Source organism: Pteropus medius, unplaced genomic scaffold (assembly GCF_902729225.1).
Source record: "Pteropus medius unplaced genomic scaffold, Ma_sr-lr_union100, whole genome shotgun sequence".
Lineage (NCBI taxonomy): Eukaryota > Metazoa > Chordata > Mammalia > Chiroptera > Pteropodidae > Pteropus > Pteropus medius.
Window position 1 is genome coordinate 2186118 of NW_024354503.1, and position 18015 is coordinate 2204132.

Sequence of the window (18015 nt, forward strand, 5' to 3'; positions counted from 1 at the left end):
GGATGACTTCTAGGTTTTTAGTCTCAACAACTAGAAGGACAGAATTTCTGTGAAACGGGGAAGCTGGTAGAAGAATTTTGGATATAAATTGAAGAACTCTGTCAGGCCTCCAGTTGGAGATGTTGAGTGCATAGTTGGAGGTGTGCATATGGAGTTCAGAGGAGAGGTCTGAGCTCGAGATATAAATCTGAAAGCTGTCAGCATTTAGAGATTTCAAAGGTGTGGTATCAGATGAGAGAGAGGCTAAGAGGTGAGATGACTGAGTCTTGGAGCACTCCAAGCTTTAGAGGCCAAAGCGATACAGAGGACGTTTGAGCAAAGGAAACTGAGAAGGCTAGTGAGGCGGTAGGAGAACCAAAGAGAGCAAGAGCAAATGAAAATGCATTTTAAAACAGAGGGAATGATGACCTGTGTCCAGCGTTGCAGGCGGGTAACGATAAGCGTATTGTGTTATAAGTCCTTGTTTATGTACTTGTCTCCTTTAGTTGTCGAGAAATCATTGAGAGCAGGAATGCATACAGCACTGTAGTTACCTACAGCTTTGAAATCAGTGATATTGGCATGCCATTTAATGGCTGTTTTCCCTTAGGCTGGTTCTCCCGGTCCCTTTGCATTTCAGTCTCATTTGTAAAATGGGGAGGTTATAGTATCTTTTTCATTGAGTTCTTGTGAGGATCAAATAAGATCATCCAGATGAAGCACTAAGTATAGTCCCATTCATATAGTTAAACACATGATGATGATGATGATTAATTTCGTATACCTGGCACAGCGCTTCACACTATTTGAGCAACATTTGTCGAATGATCAAGTGAATTGCCTTTTTGTTGATTCGTTTGTTTTAATATTTCATTCAAGGCATTTCCCTGTGTGTCGTGGAGTATTAACAAGGCATTTTTGGGGTTTCTCTAGGATCTGGTGCTGATCCTCATAAAGTGGGTCCTGGAAGAAGGGAGGAAGAGAACTCCTCGGCGCAGAGCTGACGTGATGGAGCTCCCCAACTATAGCCGGCAGCTGCTGCAGCAGCTCTACATGCTGTGCAAGGAGCAGCAGTTCTGTGACTGCACCATTTCCATTGGTACCATTTATTTCAGGGCCCACAAACTTGTCCTGGCTGCTGCCAGCCTCCTGTTCAAAACCCTGCTGGACAACACAGACACCATCTCCATCGATGCATCTGTAGTGAGCCCTGAGGAGTTTGCTCTCTTGTTAGAAATGATGTACACTGGCAAACTACCTGTGGGCAAGCACAACTTCTCCAAAATCATCTCTTTAGCTGACAGCCTACAGATGTTCGATGTGGCTGTTAGCTGTAAAAATCTTCTGACCAGCCTTGTCAACTGCTCTGTTCAGGGTCAAGTGGTGAGGGATGTCTCCATGCTATCATCAGATTCATTCAGAAAGGACTCAGAGAAGCCTGAAGCAGAAATCCTCTCTTCAGAGGGTTCTGGAGAGCATCCTTCCCCGGAGGATTCTACCCCTGGAGGGGGCCCTGTGAAGGCTGAGACCCAGGAAGCAGTCCACACAGTTGCACAAGAGATAAGTGTGGATCCTTCCACTGCCCAGGAGATTCAGGAGGATGCGGATGTCCCATTGGAGGCTCCTCATACCTCTCAAGTTTGTTCTCCTTCCCCTGTTGTACAAGCCTTTAGTAAGGCAAAGGAGGCGAGCACAGAACCAGGTAACATTCGTGTAATAGTTGTTTTGTAATCTACCGTCAATTACTAGATTCAATGATCTTTACAATTTTTTTGTTTCATTGATAAATTTACCAAAGACCACTGTTAGATTCTTCTTTTAAAAGTGTCTGTGTTTTTGAGTGTTAGAAGTCTGAAGCTGAACTACAGAGCAAAAAAGCAGTATTGAAATAACAATGTGCCATTTTTTGTATTTACCCATTACTTTAACTAGGGGGAGGATGGCACAACGGGGAAAGCTATTAGAGACACTGTTTTCTATTACTCATAACTGATGCACTAGGCATCAATTATAAATGCAGTCTATGACCTAAAGGTTCTCGGATAACTTAAACTTTTCAAAATCCTTTTAAGTAGTGAATCATTGATTTTTTATTTTGTTTTGTTTTATATTCAGAGTACGAGAGGAAACACTACCAGTTGAATTTTCTTCTAGATAATGCAGATATCTTCTCAGATGCACTCTCGGTTACCCAGGATGTTTTAAATAAACTAGAAGAATGTTCAGAAATTAAAGATGCACAGAAGAAGGTAGGTACCATGAGTTTTGTTTGCTGGTTTAGTGTTCTAAGGGTACCAGCTCCGCTTTCCATATGAGGCAGAATTAGGAAAATGCAAAATACCCTAGATTCTCAATTTTTTCAAAGTTTAACTTTTTTGACATTTATTCCCTAAAAGACAGCTTTGCAAAAGTACTAGGCAGGATACTTTCAAAACAAAATTGTAGTTTGATTACCAAGTAAATCCCAACTTATAGCCACTTCTGATCCAGAATACTTAACTGATTACACCATTTTCTCTGATTAATCAAGGATTAAACAAAACGATAACACTGAAAACATGCTACAAAAAGGATGTATAAACTTACATAGTAAATTGCATCCAATTTTAGGAACACAATGGCTATTTTCAGACATCAAAACAATAATGGTGAACATTTGTTGAACATTTATTGTGCTATGTTTGGTACATATGTTGTTTAATCCTCACAGAAATCATTGAGGTGGATACTATTTTACTATTTTTCAGCCTTGTTTTATAGATGAGAAAACTGTCTCAAAGAGGTGATATTATCTTGGCCAAGGTCACAGAGATTATAAGACTCTGAACAAGAATTCAAACCTAAGCATTCTAACTTTGAGCTGTTCTCTTACACATTAAGTTAATATTGCCCCCCACTAGGGTAAAAATTATGTGTATATGCCATGTATGTATAAATGCTTTACTGACTGACAGAAACTGCCAAATGTTTATCATGCTCTGTTTCTTAGCTGACAGTTTTTTTTCCTTCAATATTTCAGTGAGGCACATGCCCATCAGTGGGCTCCCTTGCCACCTTATTCCTCATGACCTTGCAGGAGTGACTCCACGGCCACTTTAGAACCCCCTTGCCTCCTCCTTTTCCCAGCCGTGCCTCTGTTCTGAGAGGTGCTGGCAGAGAGTGCTCTGCTCCCGTAGGGTTGCTCATCTGATTGGTGGGCTAGTATTTGGAGGTTTCCACATTGCCATAGGCAATTTAGGTTTTGTTAGTTACTATTAATCCAAGAAATAAATGCTTTCTATTATTTAAATATATCCCTGATGCATAGCAAGTTGCTTTAAAAAAAAAAAATCAAGGTCAAGTATTTATTTTAACAATGGTTAATTGACAGTTGGCTGTAAGTTGTTTTCTTGAGAGATAAGCTATTTACAAGATTGGGCTAAAGCTGATGACTCTGTTAGGGAGGTTTCAGGTTGTAAATCCTTGGTACTCTATACCAATTATGCTGAAGGACATTATGGTTTTATATTTTTGCACTTAGATGTCCTCTTAACTGTTCAATCCATCATTTTTGTCAGTAGTTCGTTACCTTGATAGCTATAGGCACACCTCTTTATTTTCTCTCTTAAGACTTCCTCTCCACTTGACTTCGGATACAAAGGAGCAACATCATTCCTTAGATCAGCAATACTGAAATTATTAGTGACACTTCTGTATTTATTTCAGCTGTGTCTTATACATTTTTTTCCTAACACTGGTACCTAAAAGTGTCTGGCACGTAACAGGTGCTCAAAAATATTTACCGTACATGGGTTCATTTAACATTTTTTTCCCCTCCAATTCTTGTCCTAATCTTTTGATGGCAATAACATTAATAGTACTTTGAAAGAACACTGAATCACTGTTGGTGATCATTATAGGCTTATGTTATTTCTTCCTCAGTTTTGGAGGTCAGAGGAAGGGCTCCACAAATCATTTGGTGGCTGTATTTAAAACTGATTCTGTTATATTCCATAATAAATCTTTTTGCTGCAGGAAGAAAAAGGAGGAAGATACTTTAAGAACATAAGATTAAATTAAATAAAATACAGAGTTAGGACAGTACTGCTTTGTACTGAGGCCCTGCTCCTCCCTCCCTCTCTCTCTCTCTCTCTCTCTCTCTCTCTCTCAGGTTGTGGTAGAACTTGGAAATCTCCATCTTTAGCAAGTTCCTCATGAGCTGTGGTTTTGGTATCTCTAAACCACATTTTGAGAAGCACTGCTGGAAAACTAATGGCTTACAGAATTCTTAGTGCATGATGGCAGGTGCCACAGTGTCTATGCTAACATCTCTCAAAGTCTTGAGAGGTTGCTAAATACCCATTTTCCCCAAGTATTACTCTTTGCTTACCCCTTGATTCAGCAAATATTTACTGAGCAACTGGCATGTGCCTGGCATTGAGCTCATTACTAGGAAAACAAATGTAAATAGGACTGGATCCCTGTCCTTAAAGATTATGTCTTGACAGCAAAGAAATTCTGCTACCTGTGTAATGTGGGGGGAAGTATATGCAGAAGTCACCCAACTCCAGGAATCACCAAAGACGTAGATGTTCGGTGTATTTAAGAACAGTTCACTTGGAACGTCATTCTACATTTTCAGCTACAATTGTAAAGATTGTTTGGAGGGTTTCGTTTGTTGTTGTTTTTCTGTTTATACATTTTTAGCTCCCAATGATCTTTTTGAATGTTTTTTGTTGTTGGAAGTTATTTGGTTAATCAGTCATAACATAACTTGAGGTAGCTTAATATTGAAAATAGTCCACCCTTATGTGTGATTTTGAGACTTGTTGTAAGGCTTTTGAGTGATGTTCTGGTTGAGATGGACCAGCTTCTTCGTTTTCTGAAAAATGAATATAGGGCGTGCAGCGGGCCTGGATTGAGATTAGGGAAGACATCGTGAACCAGTGTCTTGATTATTTTATTTCCTGAGATAAATGATGAAAGGTGGCAAAGCCATTCCCTGAGCAATGATTGCAGCAACATGAGAAGAGGCTGGGCTCCTCGAATTGTGTGAAACCAAAGCTAAAACTGATTAAGGAGAAGTCTCCTGGGTGCTGGGATGAGGACGTGTCTTCTGCCTGTCTCTATCTCAGTATACTATCCCCTACCCATTAGAAAAAGCAGATACTGACCTAAGAGGCTTTCTCTCTGAGCTGAGTAACATCTTTATTTAAAAGGCAGACTCGGGCTTTTTTTCAGCTTCTCCACTAGAACTTTTGTCTTCTTTATTCTTAGCCGTGTCCCTGCTTTTAATTAATTGTGCATATAACAAAGTGAGTCTTTCACTACAATAAGGAGTTAACTGTTTCTGCTATTGATTTCCTTGCTGTTTGATCCACTTTTCACCTAACGTTCTAGAAAGACTCCCAACGCTGAAGATGTAGTAGCATTTTTTTCTCCTTCAACTTTGTTTCAAAGGCACTTAAGTCCTATCTCCTATGTGAATCTAATGTTTTCAGCCATGTCGCTGCTTTGGAGGTTTGTCAAGTTCAGGTTCGTGTTTTGTAGACTATGTTTGCCGACAGGGTAGGCTGACCCTCTTGAGAAGTAGTTAACAGGATTCATTTTGCAGGTCTAGGAGAGATGAAAATAAGCTGTTGTTTTTCCACAGCTCCTCTGTCCTAATTATTAAGGCTAAGATGTGCTGCCACAGATAGAAGGCTAGTGCTTTTATGGCAAGGAAATTACATTAGGGTAGCATTTATTAACCATCTGCTATGTACCAGTCTATACTAATTGAGACCAAGAGGAATGTTACAGATTGTCTGGCTACTGCTACAGTGTTCAAAGTGATATAGATTCCAGTAAGCCCAGTAGAATCCAGTGTAAATGGATTTGGTGACACTCAAAATCTGGGAGACAGAACTGAGAGAAAGGGGTGCTAGGTCAATTGAATGAGTTCAGTGTTTCATCTAGACTTCTCTGCTTACTCGCCATGTGACCTTGGGCAGGTTACTTCCCCTCTCCGACTCTCATTTAACTAGTCATAGTAATGCCTCCTAGGATTGATGAGAGGGGCAAAGTAGATGGCACATATGCACAGTGTCTGAGATGGTGTTGAGCTCTTGGAGTCTGTGGCCCTTGGCGTTTAGGGGAAGCATGAGTGAGCAAGAATGCAGTGTCACCCAAGCACATCTGAAAGCAGTAGGCAAACAGTCGGGAAAATAAGTAAATTCAGTTAAAAGACCTAAGTGTAAGGGAAAGGTTAAATGGTTTTTCACATATAACAGAGAGAAAGGAAACTGTCCCAACTTTAAATATATCGACCTATATTTTATAGACAAAAATGCTTTGATTACACATGTGACTATGAATTGATAGGAATTTACTGACATATCTTTAACTCTAAGAATCAGTGGAGTTCCAAATGTATGGTTGAAGAATAAAACTCCATTTTGGTTCATCTCTTAGAGTTCTGTAACATGGTAGCCATCAGTGAGCTCCAGCCTGTAGCAATATGTGATACCCTTCTGTTGAGGCAGATACACTGTGTCAGAAAAGGGCTCACTCTGCTTTGGAGCCCCAGGCAGCATGGGCGGCTGAAGGAGTAACAGTTATGAACCTTGGCTCTGATACAGGTCCCCAGTAGGTTCTGGAAGGAAGAGCAGGGCCGTCCAGGCAATAGACTGCTCCCTCCTGGCCCTTTCATCAGCCCACCCCTGTTTCTCTCCCCAGATGGTCACCCTAGCATCGCTGCTGAGCAGTGAAGTTAACAAATGTTTTAATTTCACTGCTGAGTAGTTCTGCACAAGAGAAGAAAGCAGAGAGGATAATGAGAAGCATATCAGATGCTACCATTGATGAAAGCTTCTCTTCTCCAGTGGCTCGCATGATAATGCCAGACAAATCGGACGCTAAGAAAGGTGGATTTGGGATATTTGGAGAGCTTCGGGTGAACAAAACTGGCCAAGTATAGAATGAGATATCTATATGCTATATCAATTATGATGCACTAAAGAAAGGAAGGAAAGCAAAGGAAAATAAAGAGGAAGAAACATGTTTACTAAGGGCATTAGCAACAAATGAGTCTTTATTGGTTATCTGTTGCTGTGTAACAAATTATTGGAACGCGTAGCAGCTTAAAGAACAAACATTTATTACCTCCCTCTCCGTGGGTCAGGAATCCAGACATAGCTTAGCTGAGTCCCTGGCCCGCGGTTGCTCACAGGGCTGCAGTCAGGTGTCAGCCAGGGCTGTAGACATCTCAAGGCTCACCTGGGGGCGTGCTTTTTCTGAGCTCACACTCACATGACTGTGTTGTCTAAAGACATGAGTTGCCTGTGACTTGGGCCTCTCTTTAGGCAGCTCACAACAAGGCAGCTCGCACACACCCAGAGCAAAGGCAGAGAGAGTGAGAGTGCACACACAGGCAAGATGGAAGTCTAGTAACCTAACCTCAGAAGTGGCATCCTCTTACTTTTGTCACATAATCTTCCTTAGTCATTAGGTTCAGCCCAAAGGGCCTAAGTGCCTGGAAGCAGGGATATTGAGAACCATTTTAGAGGCAGACTGTCTTCCTCGGGTCCTTACTGCTGTCAGGGAAAAGGCATTCTGAAGAGATTTAGGCCAGCTGACCAAAGCATGATGGGATGAATAAACGTGACTAAAGAGAACTAAGCAATCAGTTGATGCCTTTATCTCCTTATTTTTAAAATAGAGACAAGATAAGTTCATGATAGTTACTTATTCCAATAAAATCTTAATATGGATTACTGTGTCTTATCTTTTACTTTAAGAGATAACCAAAATACATAGGGACCTTTAAAAAATGTTTAATTGAGCTTTATACAGCCATTCTGTGATCAGGAAACAAACTAAATCTAACTCATTTATAAATACTGTTTATTTGGGAGGAGGGGAGAAAGACAATCTCTCTAAACAAAAATTTTAAATGTATAATTACTACTAGAATTTATAACTGTCTAGCTGAACTTTGAAAGTGTAGATATTGATGAGATCCTTTCATTGTATGTGTGTTTGTGTATATAGAAAACCTTAGCTTTTCGCTCTCTAAAAACTCTTGAAAAAATTCTATTTTCTTCTATAGTATTGACAGTGAAAAACATCAAAGGTAAGTTATAGTTTTGCCAAGTAGAAATGCAAAGACTATACTAAGAGCATACACATGAAATTAAGTTTTGGTTACCAGATTTTTTCCAGATAAATTCAATATTGCCAAAATAGAAATATTAATCCTGCATTCCAGTTGGCCTTCCTTTCATTTGTGTGAGAGATGCTCTATCCAAAGAAAGGAATGCTAATTTTGTTTCTTTTATCACTGGAGTATTGATATTTTTTGTACTCTAGGTTTGGAAGAGCCAAGATGTTGAGTTTGGTTTCAGACATATGGTGCTGAGACCTCTGGAGAATAAGGCATATCTAGCAGAAACTGTGTGGCTCTGCATTTAAACACAGAGCTCAGGATCAGAGAGCTATTTTTCAGGGTTATCTGCATAAAGGTGACATGTGAGAGCTTTCCAAAAAGGAGAGAACAAAGAGAGAAAAAATAAAAGAGTTGAGACCAGTCTTACTGCTTATGGTTATGGATTTGGAAGAAGAACCATTGAGGAAAGCTGTAAAGGAGTGGTCAGAAAGGCGAGTGTGTATCCAAAATGCTTCAGTGTGATGAAGTTAGAGAATTGTTGTACAGAGACTGTGGTAATGCCAGATGTCACAGGAAAGTGAAGTACGAGGGAGTTGAAGTATTGAGGGTCTTACTTGCCAAGTCCAAGAAGCGTGGAGTTCTTGTGTCTGGCTGATCTCTCTTTCTGTTACTTTTGTTCCACAGACCATAATGGGATGTCTTGAGGGTAAGGAAGGACATTCAGCATTCCAGAGAATCCTGGATAAAGTAAGAGAAGAGAGCCTGGACGTTCAGGCTGTTGTGTCCCTGTTGAGGCTGTACCAAGATTCTAATTCTGCAGTAAAGACAGCACTGTTAAGCAGAAAGCCAGAAGATATGGAAGCAGTGCAGCCAAAAGGTAGGAGAAAACCCCATCCACCTGAGTCACTGAGTTTTATTCTGGGCAGATGCTGTACCATTTGCTCCGGTGATACGTTTCTTCAGTGGCTTAGTTAAGTGATTTTCACATAAACTCTACATGTAATTCCAGAAGCTGCATGTTAAGTATATACGAGCTAAATATGAGTCTCCATTTCTGTCCCCTAGTTAACTAAACTAGTCTGACACCTTGAAGTTGAAGAAAACCACCGTTCTTCTGCCCTTCAAAAAGCCACACATCCAAATCGGTGTTTTGAGTGTTCAGGGTGAACTGGTTCACTGACAGCACTTTTCAAGGCTGAAGTTTCTCTCATTTGGGTTAGGTACAAAGCAGTGGCCTTGCCAACTAGAAGTTAACCTCTGGCTGGCTCTGCAGCTTTGTGTTTCAACAGATAAATGAAACATTTTTCCTTTCATAGAGTTTAAACAGAATAATAAAGTATTTTCCTCTCCAAAAGGAGAGATTCTGCATTTGGGTCCTCAGAATAGGCTGAGAATCACTTTACTATTCTGTTAGATCTCTCTTGACAAACCATGCTGTCATTTTCTTCAAATTGACTAGCTTCTCTGCTTCTCTTGTGCGTCTCTAACGCTTTCTCCCCCAGGGAGCACAGAGGAGGGAAAGACCTTGTCTGTTCTGTTACTAGAACACAAAGAGGACCTGATCCAATGTGTAACACAGCTGAGACCTATTACGGAGTTCCTGGAAACAGCCAAGGAGGAATCCCTGACTGCCACTGAGAAAAGGGTAACTGTGTCGAGTGCCTCCTCCTCCCTTCTGAATTCATGTAGCCTTTTTTTTTTTTTTTTTTTTTACCTCTTTTGTGGTACATAACACTTTTTACCTTGCAGTATCTTGTACATACTATACAGTAAGCACCTTGAAGTTCAGATTCTTGATTCATGCCTCTGTAACTTACAACAGCTTGCATGTTATAGTCGTGCATTAAATGATTAGATACATGGATGAATGGCTGTTCCTGCTCTGACTCAGTGAGTTTTTATTATAAATTAGTTGTCCCAAGAGTTAAGTGTCTAGGTACATTTGGAATTATTATGACACTTTTCCTCCTTACAGAAATGATATACTGTTCATCTGTAGAAAATTGGGAAAACAAGCAGAAAGAAAAAAATTCAAATCTCTCACCATCTCATCATTCAGAGACAATCACTGCTAACATTTTGGAGCACGTGCTTCCACTTTTTCTCATTTGAATTATCCTGGAATGGTGTTATCATACACTTTCGTGCTTTTTTATTTACTGTACTGCAAATACATTTCCATACTAACAATATGTATTTTGGTAGCTGTATGGTATTCTATCTAATGGACATACCGTAATTCATTAATTCTTTATTGTTGGGCATTTGTTCCAGTATTCCTCTATTATAAATATGTTGTAGAGAATATTCTCGTACACAAATCTTTGCATATTTCTAAAATTATTTCCTTAGGATAATTTTTAAGAAGTAGGATTTTGGAATAGTATAAATTTTTCAAGTACTTGATATATATTGCCAAATTGCCCTTCAAGAAGGTTATACCAATTTACTCTCTCACTAGCTAGCTACTAAAATCCTCATGAAATTGCTGGCATGACTTTTCAAGTCAACTAGATAACTGTATTTGTTGGTGTTATTGATTTCAACTTTGTGCTAAAAATATTTTTGTATCTGGCAGGAAGGAATAGGCACTGAGAACTTTTGTGGCACCAATTCTTATAACTGTGGGAAGTGGCTTAAATGTTCAGGAGAGAAAATGTTTAGAAACCACTGGCATAATGGCTAAACACTGGATTAATAGTGAGACTTGATTCTAGACTTTCTTTTTCTCAGTAATCTTGTGTTGCTGTTTTCTCATGTAAAATGGGAATAATCTTTAATCTCAATTTTATTTTGCAAAATAACTATATTTTAAAAATTTTACTGCGGCCGTGCCACCCTGAAAGTGCCCGATCTCATCTGATCTCAGAAGCTAAGCAGGGTCGGACCTGGTTAGTACTTGGATGGGAGACCACCTAGGAAGACCAGGTGCAGTAGACATTTAAAAAAAAATTTTTTTTTAACTCCTCTGAACTTCTTAGAGAAAGATATTACACAATATTAAGATTAAACCTCTGTTTTCTCCTTAGACTTGAGATTAAGTGTACTTTCAGGCACTCGGTTAAAGTAAGTTGCTTATAGTTCCAGAGGTAACTGATTCCCTTAGTGATTTTATTCCATTGCTCATTCAAACCTTTTCCTTATTAGCTGGATCGAACGTGTCCTTTGAGCTGTTTCATTATCTTGGTAAAACAGTGTTTATAGGTATAGCCCAAACTCAGTCTCATTCTCTGCAGCCAGACAGACCACACTGTCATTTTCTTCTGTCACTTTCAGTTTACTTGACAGAAAGGGCTGAAGCAGAAGAACTTAAATTAGTTATAAATCACAAAAACACTTCTTCGGATTGGGATTCCACCAGAGCTTCATTAAGCTACTCCTTCTTAGGAAAATTGAAGCAAAATAATAAAGCAGAAGTGTGGAAGAGCATGTCGATCGAATAGCCACAGTGTTTTGAAATCACAGGGAACAGGCACTTGCACCTTTTGGAATAGTTTTCTGTTATGGAACGATGCTCACCATAGGCACCATGGTGCTTATCTATACATATCTCAAGTTCTGTAAAAAAATGGCAAATAGGAAAGTCTTCAGGATGAGAAACATGCAAAAATAGTAATTATTATAGCTTCCATTTATTTATTGCTTACTGTGTGCCAAGAAGTATGCTGAGGACCTTGTAAGCATATAAATTCTACCCTCATAGTAACTTTATAAAGCCATGGATATTACCCTAATTTTTAAAGATGAAGGAACAAGACATGGGAGGAGGCTGAGCAGCTCACCCAAAGATATAGCTGCTTGTGGAATACTGGAACCCAGACTTCTAAACAAAGCACATTCTCTTAACCACTGTGCATACTACTTCCTAATAATATCAGTAACCACTATCATTTATTAATGGTCACACAGAGCCTAGGAGTTATACTGGGTTCTACAAATAGTAACTTCATTTTACAGAATCCTCATAAGAACTGTGCAAGAGGAGTGGTATAGTTATCTTTTTTTACAGGTGATGAAAATAAAGTTCAAAGAATTAAATAACTTGTCCAAGCTCACACAGGCAATAAATTTTAGAACTGGTGTTCAAGCCAGGCCTGTCTGGCTTTAAAACCTATTTCTACTTTTAACAGTGTCTGGCTGCCTCATTATGTATCAGGTTATTGCTTAAGAACTAAGAGATAGCACTGAAATCAGTATGGTTTTTAGATAGAAGCTCTTAAATTTTAAATTGTGATTCATTTAGTAGAAATTAATATATATTAAACCTTAACTAAGAGAATGACTATGTTCTGTACTAACAGGAAATATGACAACTTGATTTATAATATGTACATTCCTATCATAAATGTAATGTAGATATTCCTTTCATATATGTAAAACCAATTTGGTTTTGTAGCAAAATTCATTATTTTAAAATGGGAGTTAATTTGATAATGACATCCTCCGGCATGCTGCCATGACTGATCTGCTTTACTCTTTCTCCTGAGAGCTGATACTTTCCCGAAGGAAAACTCAAAACTCAGTTCTGTGAATCTGTAGATTACATGTATTGAATAATCCCCTGCATAATCAGTTCCATAAGAGCCAAGTTATGGATATCGAGTCACAATCCATTAATAGTTCTATTGTAATAGGAAAATATCTGTAAAATAGCCGTCATGTGTTTTATTTTTCAACCTTTTACTGGAGCCATGTGCCCTCTGGCCTTAGAACATCTTCTAACCCACCAAAGAAGAACAGAATGGAATTGTGGGATGATGACTGGAACTGAAGTATGTGCCGTTGAGAATGAGAAGGATAGATAATAAAGAATCCACAAGAAAAATAATCTATAAATATACTTTAAATCTATTATTTTGGAGGCCACAGACTAACATATAAATTATTTGGGTATTCCAGTTGCTATGCAAATAAAGTAAAAAGAAGTAAAATAATAGAATTGCTCTGCAATTGCAGCCTGTACCACTCTCATGTACTTTACTGAACAGAGATCGAAAAACACTTTAACTTGTATTAATTAATTGTCAGTCTATTTCTCAATCTTAGTGTCTGAACAAACTAAATCTAAAGAATCAGGTTAGATGGAAGCCACTTGCTCTCCCACACAGGCCGAAGTGTAAGAGTATTTTCACAAAATGCAAACTGTTGGAGGCAAAAAATATATACAGACCTGCAATTGAGAAAGATTGATTTTCATAGAGCTATTTATTTGGAAAATGTTTTAGATTTTTATTGAAACAGACTAAGGAAGAGACTAGGAAAAAAGTAACACTAGAGACCAGCGGAGGAGAAGCTGGAGATAGGGCATCTTGTAATGCCATCTTGCAGTGTTTTCCAGTGGAGTCTCAGATACACTTAGAATTGCCAGTAACTGGTGTCTGGTTGATTGCTTGCCACCGCAGGTGATTCTGAATTGCTGTGAGGGAGGAACACCCAAGGAGACAATAGAAAACTTGTTGCACAGAATGTCTGAAGAGAAGACCCTGACTGCTGAGAGTTTGGTAAAACTCCTCCAGGCTGTGAAGAAGACATTCCCGAACTTGGGCCTTCTGCTGGAGAATTTGCAGAAACAAGCCACTTTGCCTGGCACCACAGGTATTAGTTAATTGTTGACTCTCTGGACTGGAACCACTCCTGCGTAAAATTAAAACACCCTTTCTAGTTCCATGCTGGGGAGATAAGATAATGTTAAGAAATGCTATTGCAAAACAGAAACTGGCTGTCACAAATCAATGATTCTCAGTATTTCTGGAGTTAAGATCTGATATCCGAGAATTACTCTTCTCCATTAAGCTCCCTCATAATGTTTCAGTGATGCAGGGTGTGTTACACTGTGGCTTCCCTAGGGCTTCATGTGTCACCTGTGAATGCCTACGGAGCAGACGGGCTCACAAGGCTTTGACAAGTTATGTTGACAAATGTGAGCAGCAAAAACTCAAATCTTGACTTCCTCATCCCACTTGAGTGCTGTTTGGTTCCAGTAGTCCCACAATTAACACCTCTCGTGTCCATTCATTTTGGGGCAATGAGTCCATATCCCATTCCTTAGAAAAACTCCAACTCTAGCCAGTACTCCCTGATCCCAGAGCATTTGAGACTAGATGGTTTTCGGAAAAAGCATATTTGGGTAATGAAAGGACTTTTTTTTTTAGCTTATAAAAGTCACATATATGAACTTGAACAGTTTGAAAAATTAGGAAGAAAACAACCTAAAATCCTACCACTTGATTATATCAATATTCACACGTTGACATTTTATCTGTCCCATTATTTTTATAATGTTAAGATACTCTACCATATTTTATAATTTTATAATTTTTCCTGTTTAACAGGATGACATAAATATTCTCCACATTACAAAGACCTCCTTATAATCCCATTTTTTGAGAAGGCTGTGTAGTTGTCCATCATAAGGATGAGTATGACATATGACTCATGCCCTTGTGTGGGGGCACATGTAGCATCATGGTTAAGACTCTCAAGACCACCTGATTTTGCATTGCGACTCGTTTTGTAGCTATATGACCGTAAGCAAGTGACTAAGCTTTCCGACCCTCATTCTCGCCACTGTGAAATGAAGGTAAGAATGGTACATGTCACATTCGTTTTTGTGGCTACTATGACATAATACATGCATAGTGCCTAGCACATCATAGGCACTCAGTAAATACTGTTATTATCTTCATCATCATCATCATTACCACAAGTTATACAGTGACAGATACCTTGGTACGTACCTTTTTTTTTTTTTTTTTGCCTTCAGATCATTTCTTAAGGTTAGATTCCCAGCAGTACACTTACTGTTCCAAAGGAGAATACAGTTTAAAATAACTGCAAAGCTAAGGGAAACGCCTGATGGTGTTGATTTTTTCTTTCTTTCAAATAAATATGACCTCTTAAAAGAGAGTACCTTGCAGATTGGCTCAAAGGGCATATAAACAGAAGAACAGTGGGTCACCTTCACTGCCACAGTCTTGACTCATGACTCATGCCTGCCTGCATTTTGGACCACCACATGGTTCCTTTACCTCAGGCTTGATGACTAACACCCCTTGAATCTGTACATCTGAATCTCTTACAAGTGCAGCCTTCTAATTACTCTCCCGTTGAGTAATCGCTAGCTTCTACCACCGGACGCTAACTTTGAAAGGCTTAGTGGTTTTGTGACCCTGAAGCACCGAGTGATTAAGTGTCGACCGAAAGAGATCATACTCATGTGTATGAGGCCCCAAGCCAGGAGCTGAACGTACTCTCCAGCGGAGACAGAGCTCTTGGCTGATCTCTCTTCCTCTCTCGCTTGTAACTCCCCTGGTCTTCTGTAGGAGAAGCCCTTAAGGAGGTTTCGTTCCAGTGAACATTATTGTTTTTGCCATTATCCTTACAGTCCAAGCAAGCCCTGAGAATTATGGGACTGAGCTATTGAGACGGTATCACGAAAACCTCTCTGAGATTTTCACAGACAACCAGATGTTACTGAAAATGATCCCAAATATGAAGAGGTTAGCCCCTGGAGAAAGAGAGGTAAGAGGGAGAAAAAAAGGGAGGGAGAGGGTCAAATGAGGTAGTAGGAAAAATGATGTGTGTATATATATAAATATATATATTTTATATAAATATATACATACAGCCATGTTGAGAACTGCTAAGGGATTAGTAGAAAAAAAAGAAGATGATTCAGTTTTTATGGCAAGTAGGATAGTTGTAATTTCTGCATTAATAAGGAAAGGCATTCAAAAGAAAGAGTATAGAACTTTGTTGTATATAGAAATCTCTCAGGTTGAGAGAGGTGTAGGATGTTGAAAAACTCCTCTGCAGAAATACGTTCCCTGTAACCCAGTACTCAGACTTACAGCTCTGTGCAGGCGGCTAGAAAGTCCCTTATGTGTTTGTGCTGCATCTTGAAGGTCATGGAGAAGCTTGTGAAACGTGACTCTGGTTCGGGTGGTTTCAGTTCTTTGCTGTCAGCAGTTTTAGAAAAGCAGACTCTCTCTGCAACCGCCATTTGGCAACTGCTGCTGGTGGCTCAGGAGACAAAGAACTGCCCGTTGAACCTGCTCTTGGAGGAAATACGAAGGGAGCCTGGTGCCGACGCTTTCTTCCAGGCAGGTAGGTGACCCGGCCTCTGTCATAGCTTTGCTCCCACTAGAGATTATTGTCAGGCTTCCCAGAAAACAGAAAGAACTCTCTGATGGTAGTCTTCCACAACCCTACCATTGCAAGTAAGGACTGGCAATTTTGTCCAAGAGGATAAACCTTTTTAAATAAAATATGTAGTAAGTATTCTAAGCTTATACCAGTAATTATACTCTGGATACAGTGCTTTTTGCCATTTTCCTCAATCCCAACGCCAGGTAGGAGATAGGTGAAGTATATTCTCATTATGAAGACTCAAGTTGAGAAAAGGTGAAGGGAAAAAATGGTGCTCGTCGTTTTACTACTGAATTTTCAATCTCCCTTTCTTTCAGTGACTGCCCCAGAAAGTGCTGCCTTAGAAACCATGCTGAGGCATCACAAATTGATCCTAGAGGCCATCCAACACAGGCTTGAAGTCAAGGGCTTTGCCTCAGAGGAAGAGCACCTAACAGAGACTGTGAAAGAGGTATGGTGGGAATAAAAAAAAAAAAAAACACTTTATTTTAGAGAGTTTGACAAAGTTGGTGCCTGGGACTGCCTCAGTCCTAAGGGAAGAACCAACTCCTGCTGTGTGCTGAGCCCTCTGCAGTTCACAATACTTTTGCTCTTTTAATCTTCCCAAGGCTAAGTGGCAGATGATGTCTTCCACATTTTACAGCTAAGGGAACTGAGGCTCCAAAGGGTCTAGGATGCTCCAACTGGTCAGAGATGAAGCCAGTATTTGAACGCAAGTTCATGCGACTCACACCTAGATTTATTCCACTTGTCTAAAACCTTGGTAAACTCAAAAGGAGCCATGATACTGTTCTCTAACATGTTTTAAGAAGCAATTACTTATAGAGGAAGGAAAGAAAAATGGTCTTATTACATGCTCCATTCTGGCTTTTAGAAAGAGCCAAGATAAACATAGAACAAAGCTTTTGCCCATATGGGGTAGCAAATAGTGCCAACTCATTTTCTGTAAGGCTTCTCACAGTGTGGCCAGCATCCCAGAAAAACCAGGTGGAGACTGGGAGAGAATTAATGGATGTCCAGTCCAGGAGCATGTGCAGCTTGAGTAGGGATTATAAAGGAACATAAAATTAAACTACAGATTCACCTTTAGTGCCTTTTGATCCAAGGAGGTGTGGAAGATGTGCAGAGGGCTGGTTTCTAACTGTTCACACAGGTGAAAGCCCCACCTTAGTCTGACTCTCAGATGGGAAGAAGATGGCACTCATTTCTGTGGGCTTCAGAGGAAGGATTCATCTGCTAGACTCTCTCCAGCATGCCACATACTTCAGAGATGGGGCTTCTGCAATTGATCGGTTTTAGCCTCATTAATTAGTCTCATGCCTGCCTCCAGGGACATCAGGTTTATTTAGATAGACTTGAAAAGAGCAGAAATAAAATGTCTTCCAAAATGAAAATTCCATTTGGCCATCTGTGGATGGTTTAGCTTTATTTTCTCAGTGTTCTGACTCTTTCTGCTGATAGCTTTAACATTCTAAAAGAGGACGGCTTTGAAATAATATTCTTGGCCTCTTTAAAGCCCCTATTTGAACCTTCTTTAAAAAGCTGAGTTTCTTTATGAAAGAAAATGGTGTTTAAAGGGTACATCTAAGTATCAAAAATGTGAAGCCGGTGATCATGCAGAATTACTTCCAGACATTGAGACAATTATATATTATGAAAAATTATTTTGATCTTCAAGACAAAAACATCAACAACCAAATCCTACAGTTTTCCAAGCTTTTAATATTAAGATGTAGAAAAGTTCTTTGGTTTCTGAGAAGATA

General features: G+C 39.4%; 1 protein-coding gene and 1 pseudogene across 3 annotated transcripts in view; both read left to right on the top strand.

The window, feature by feature from the left end:
• The window catches only part of ZBTB40 (zinc finger and BTB domain containing 40), a 65010-nt gene that overhangs the window by 28664 nt on the left and 18331 nt on the right, over positions 1 to 18015 (top strand). For 2 of the 3 annotated variants that reach the window (XM_039854806.1, XM_039854808.1), the window contains exons 2-9: positions 913 to 1681; positions 2095 to 2228; positions 8789 to 8981; positions 9607 to 9749; positions 13507 to 13699; positions 15489 to 15625; positions 16009 to 16210; positions 16570 to 16703. In XM_039854806.1, the coding sequence (XP_039710740.1) occupies positions 988 to 1681; positions 2095 to 2228; positions 8789 to 8981; positions 9607 to 9749; positions 13507 to 13699; positions 15489 to 15625; positions 16009 to 16210; positions 16570 to 16703 (1830 nt within the window). In that variant the 5' untranslated portion in view covers positions 913 to 987. The remainder of the gene's footprint in view (positions 1 to 912; positions 1682 to 2094; positions 2229 to 8788; positions 8982 to 9606; positions 9750 to 13506; positions 13700 to 15488; positions 15626 to 16008; positions 16211 to 16569; positions 16704 to 18015) is intronic. The other variant, XM_039854807.1, reaches the window with a different exon arrangement.
• Positions 10926 to 11044, top strand: LOC120596345 (uncharacterized; annotated as a pseudogene).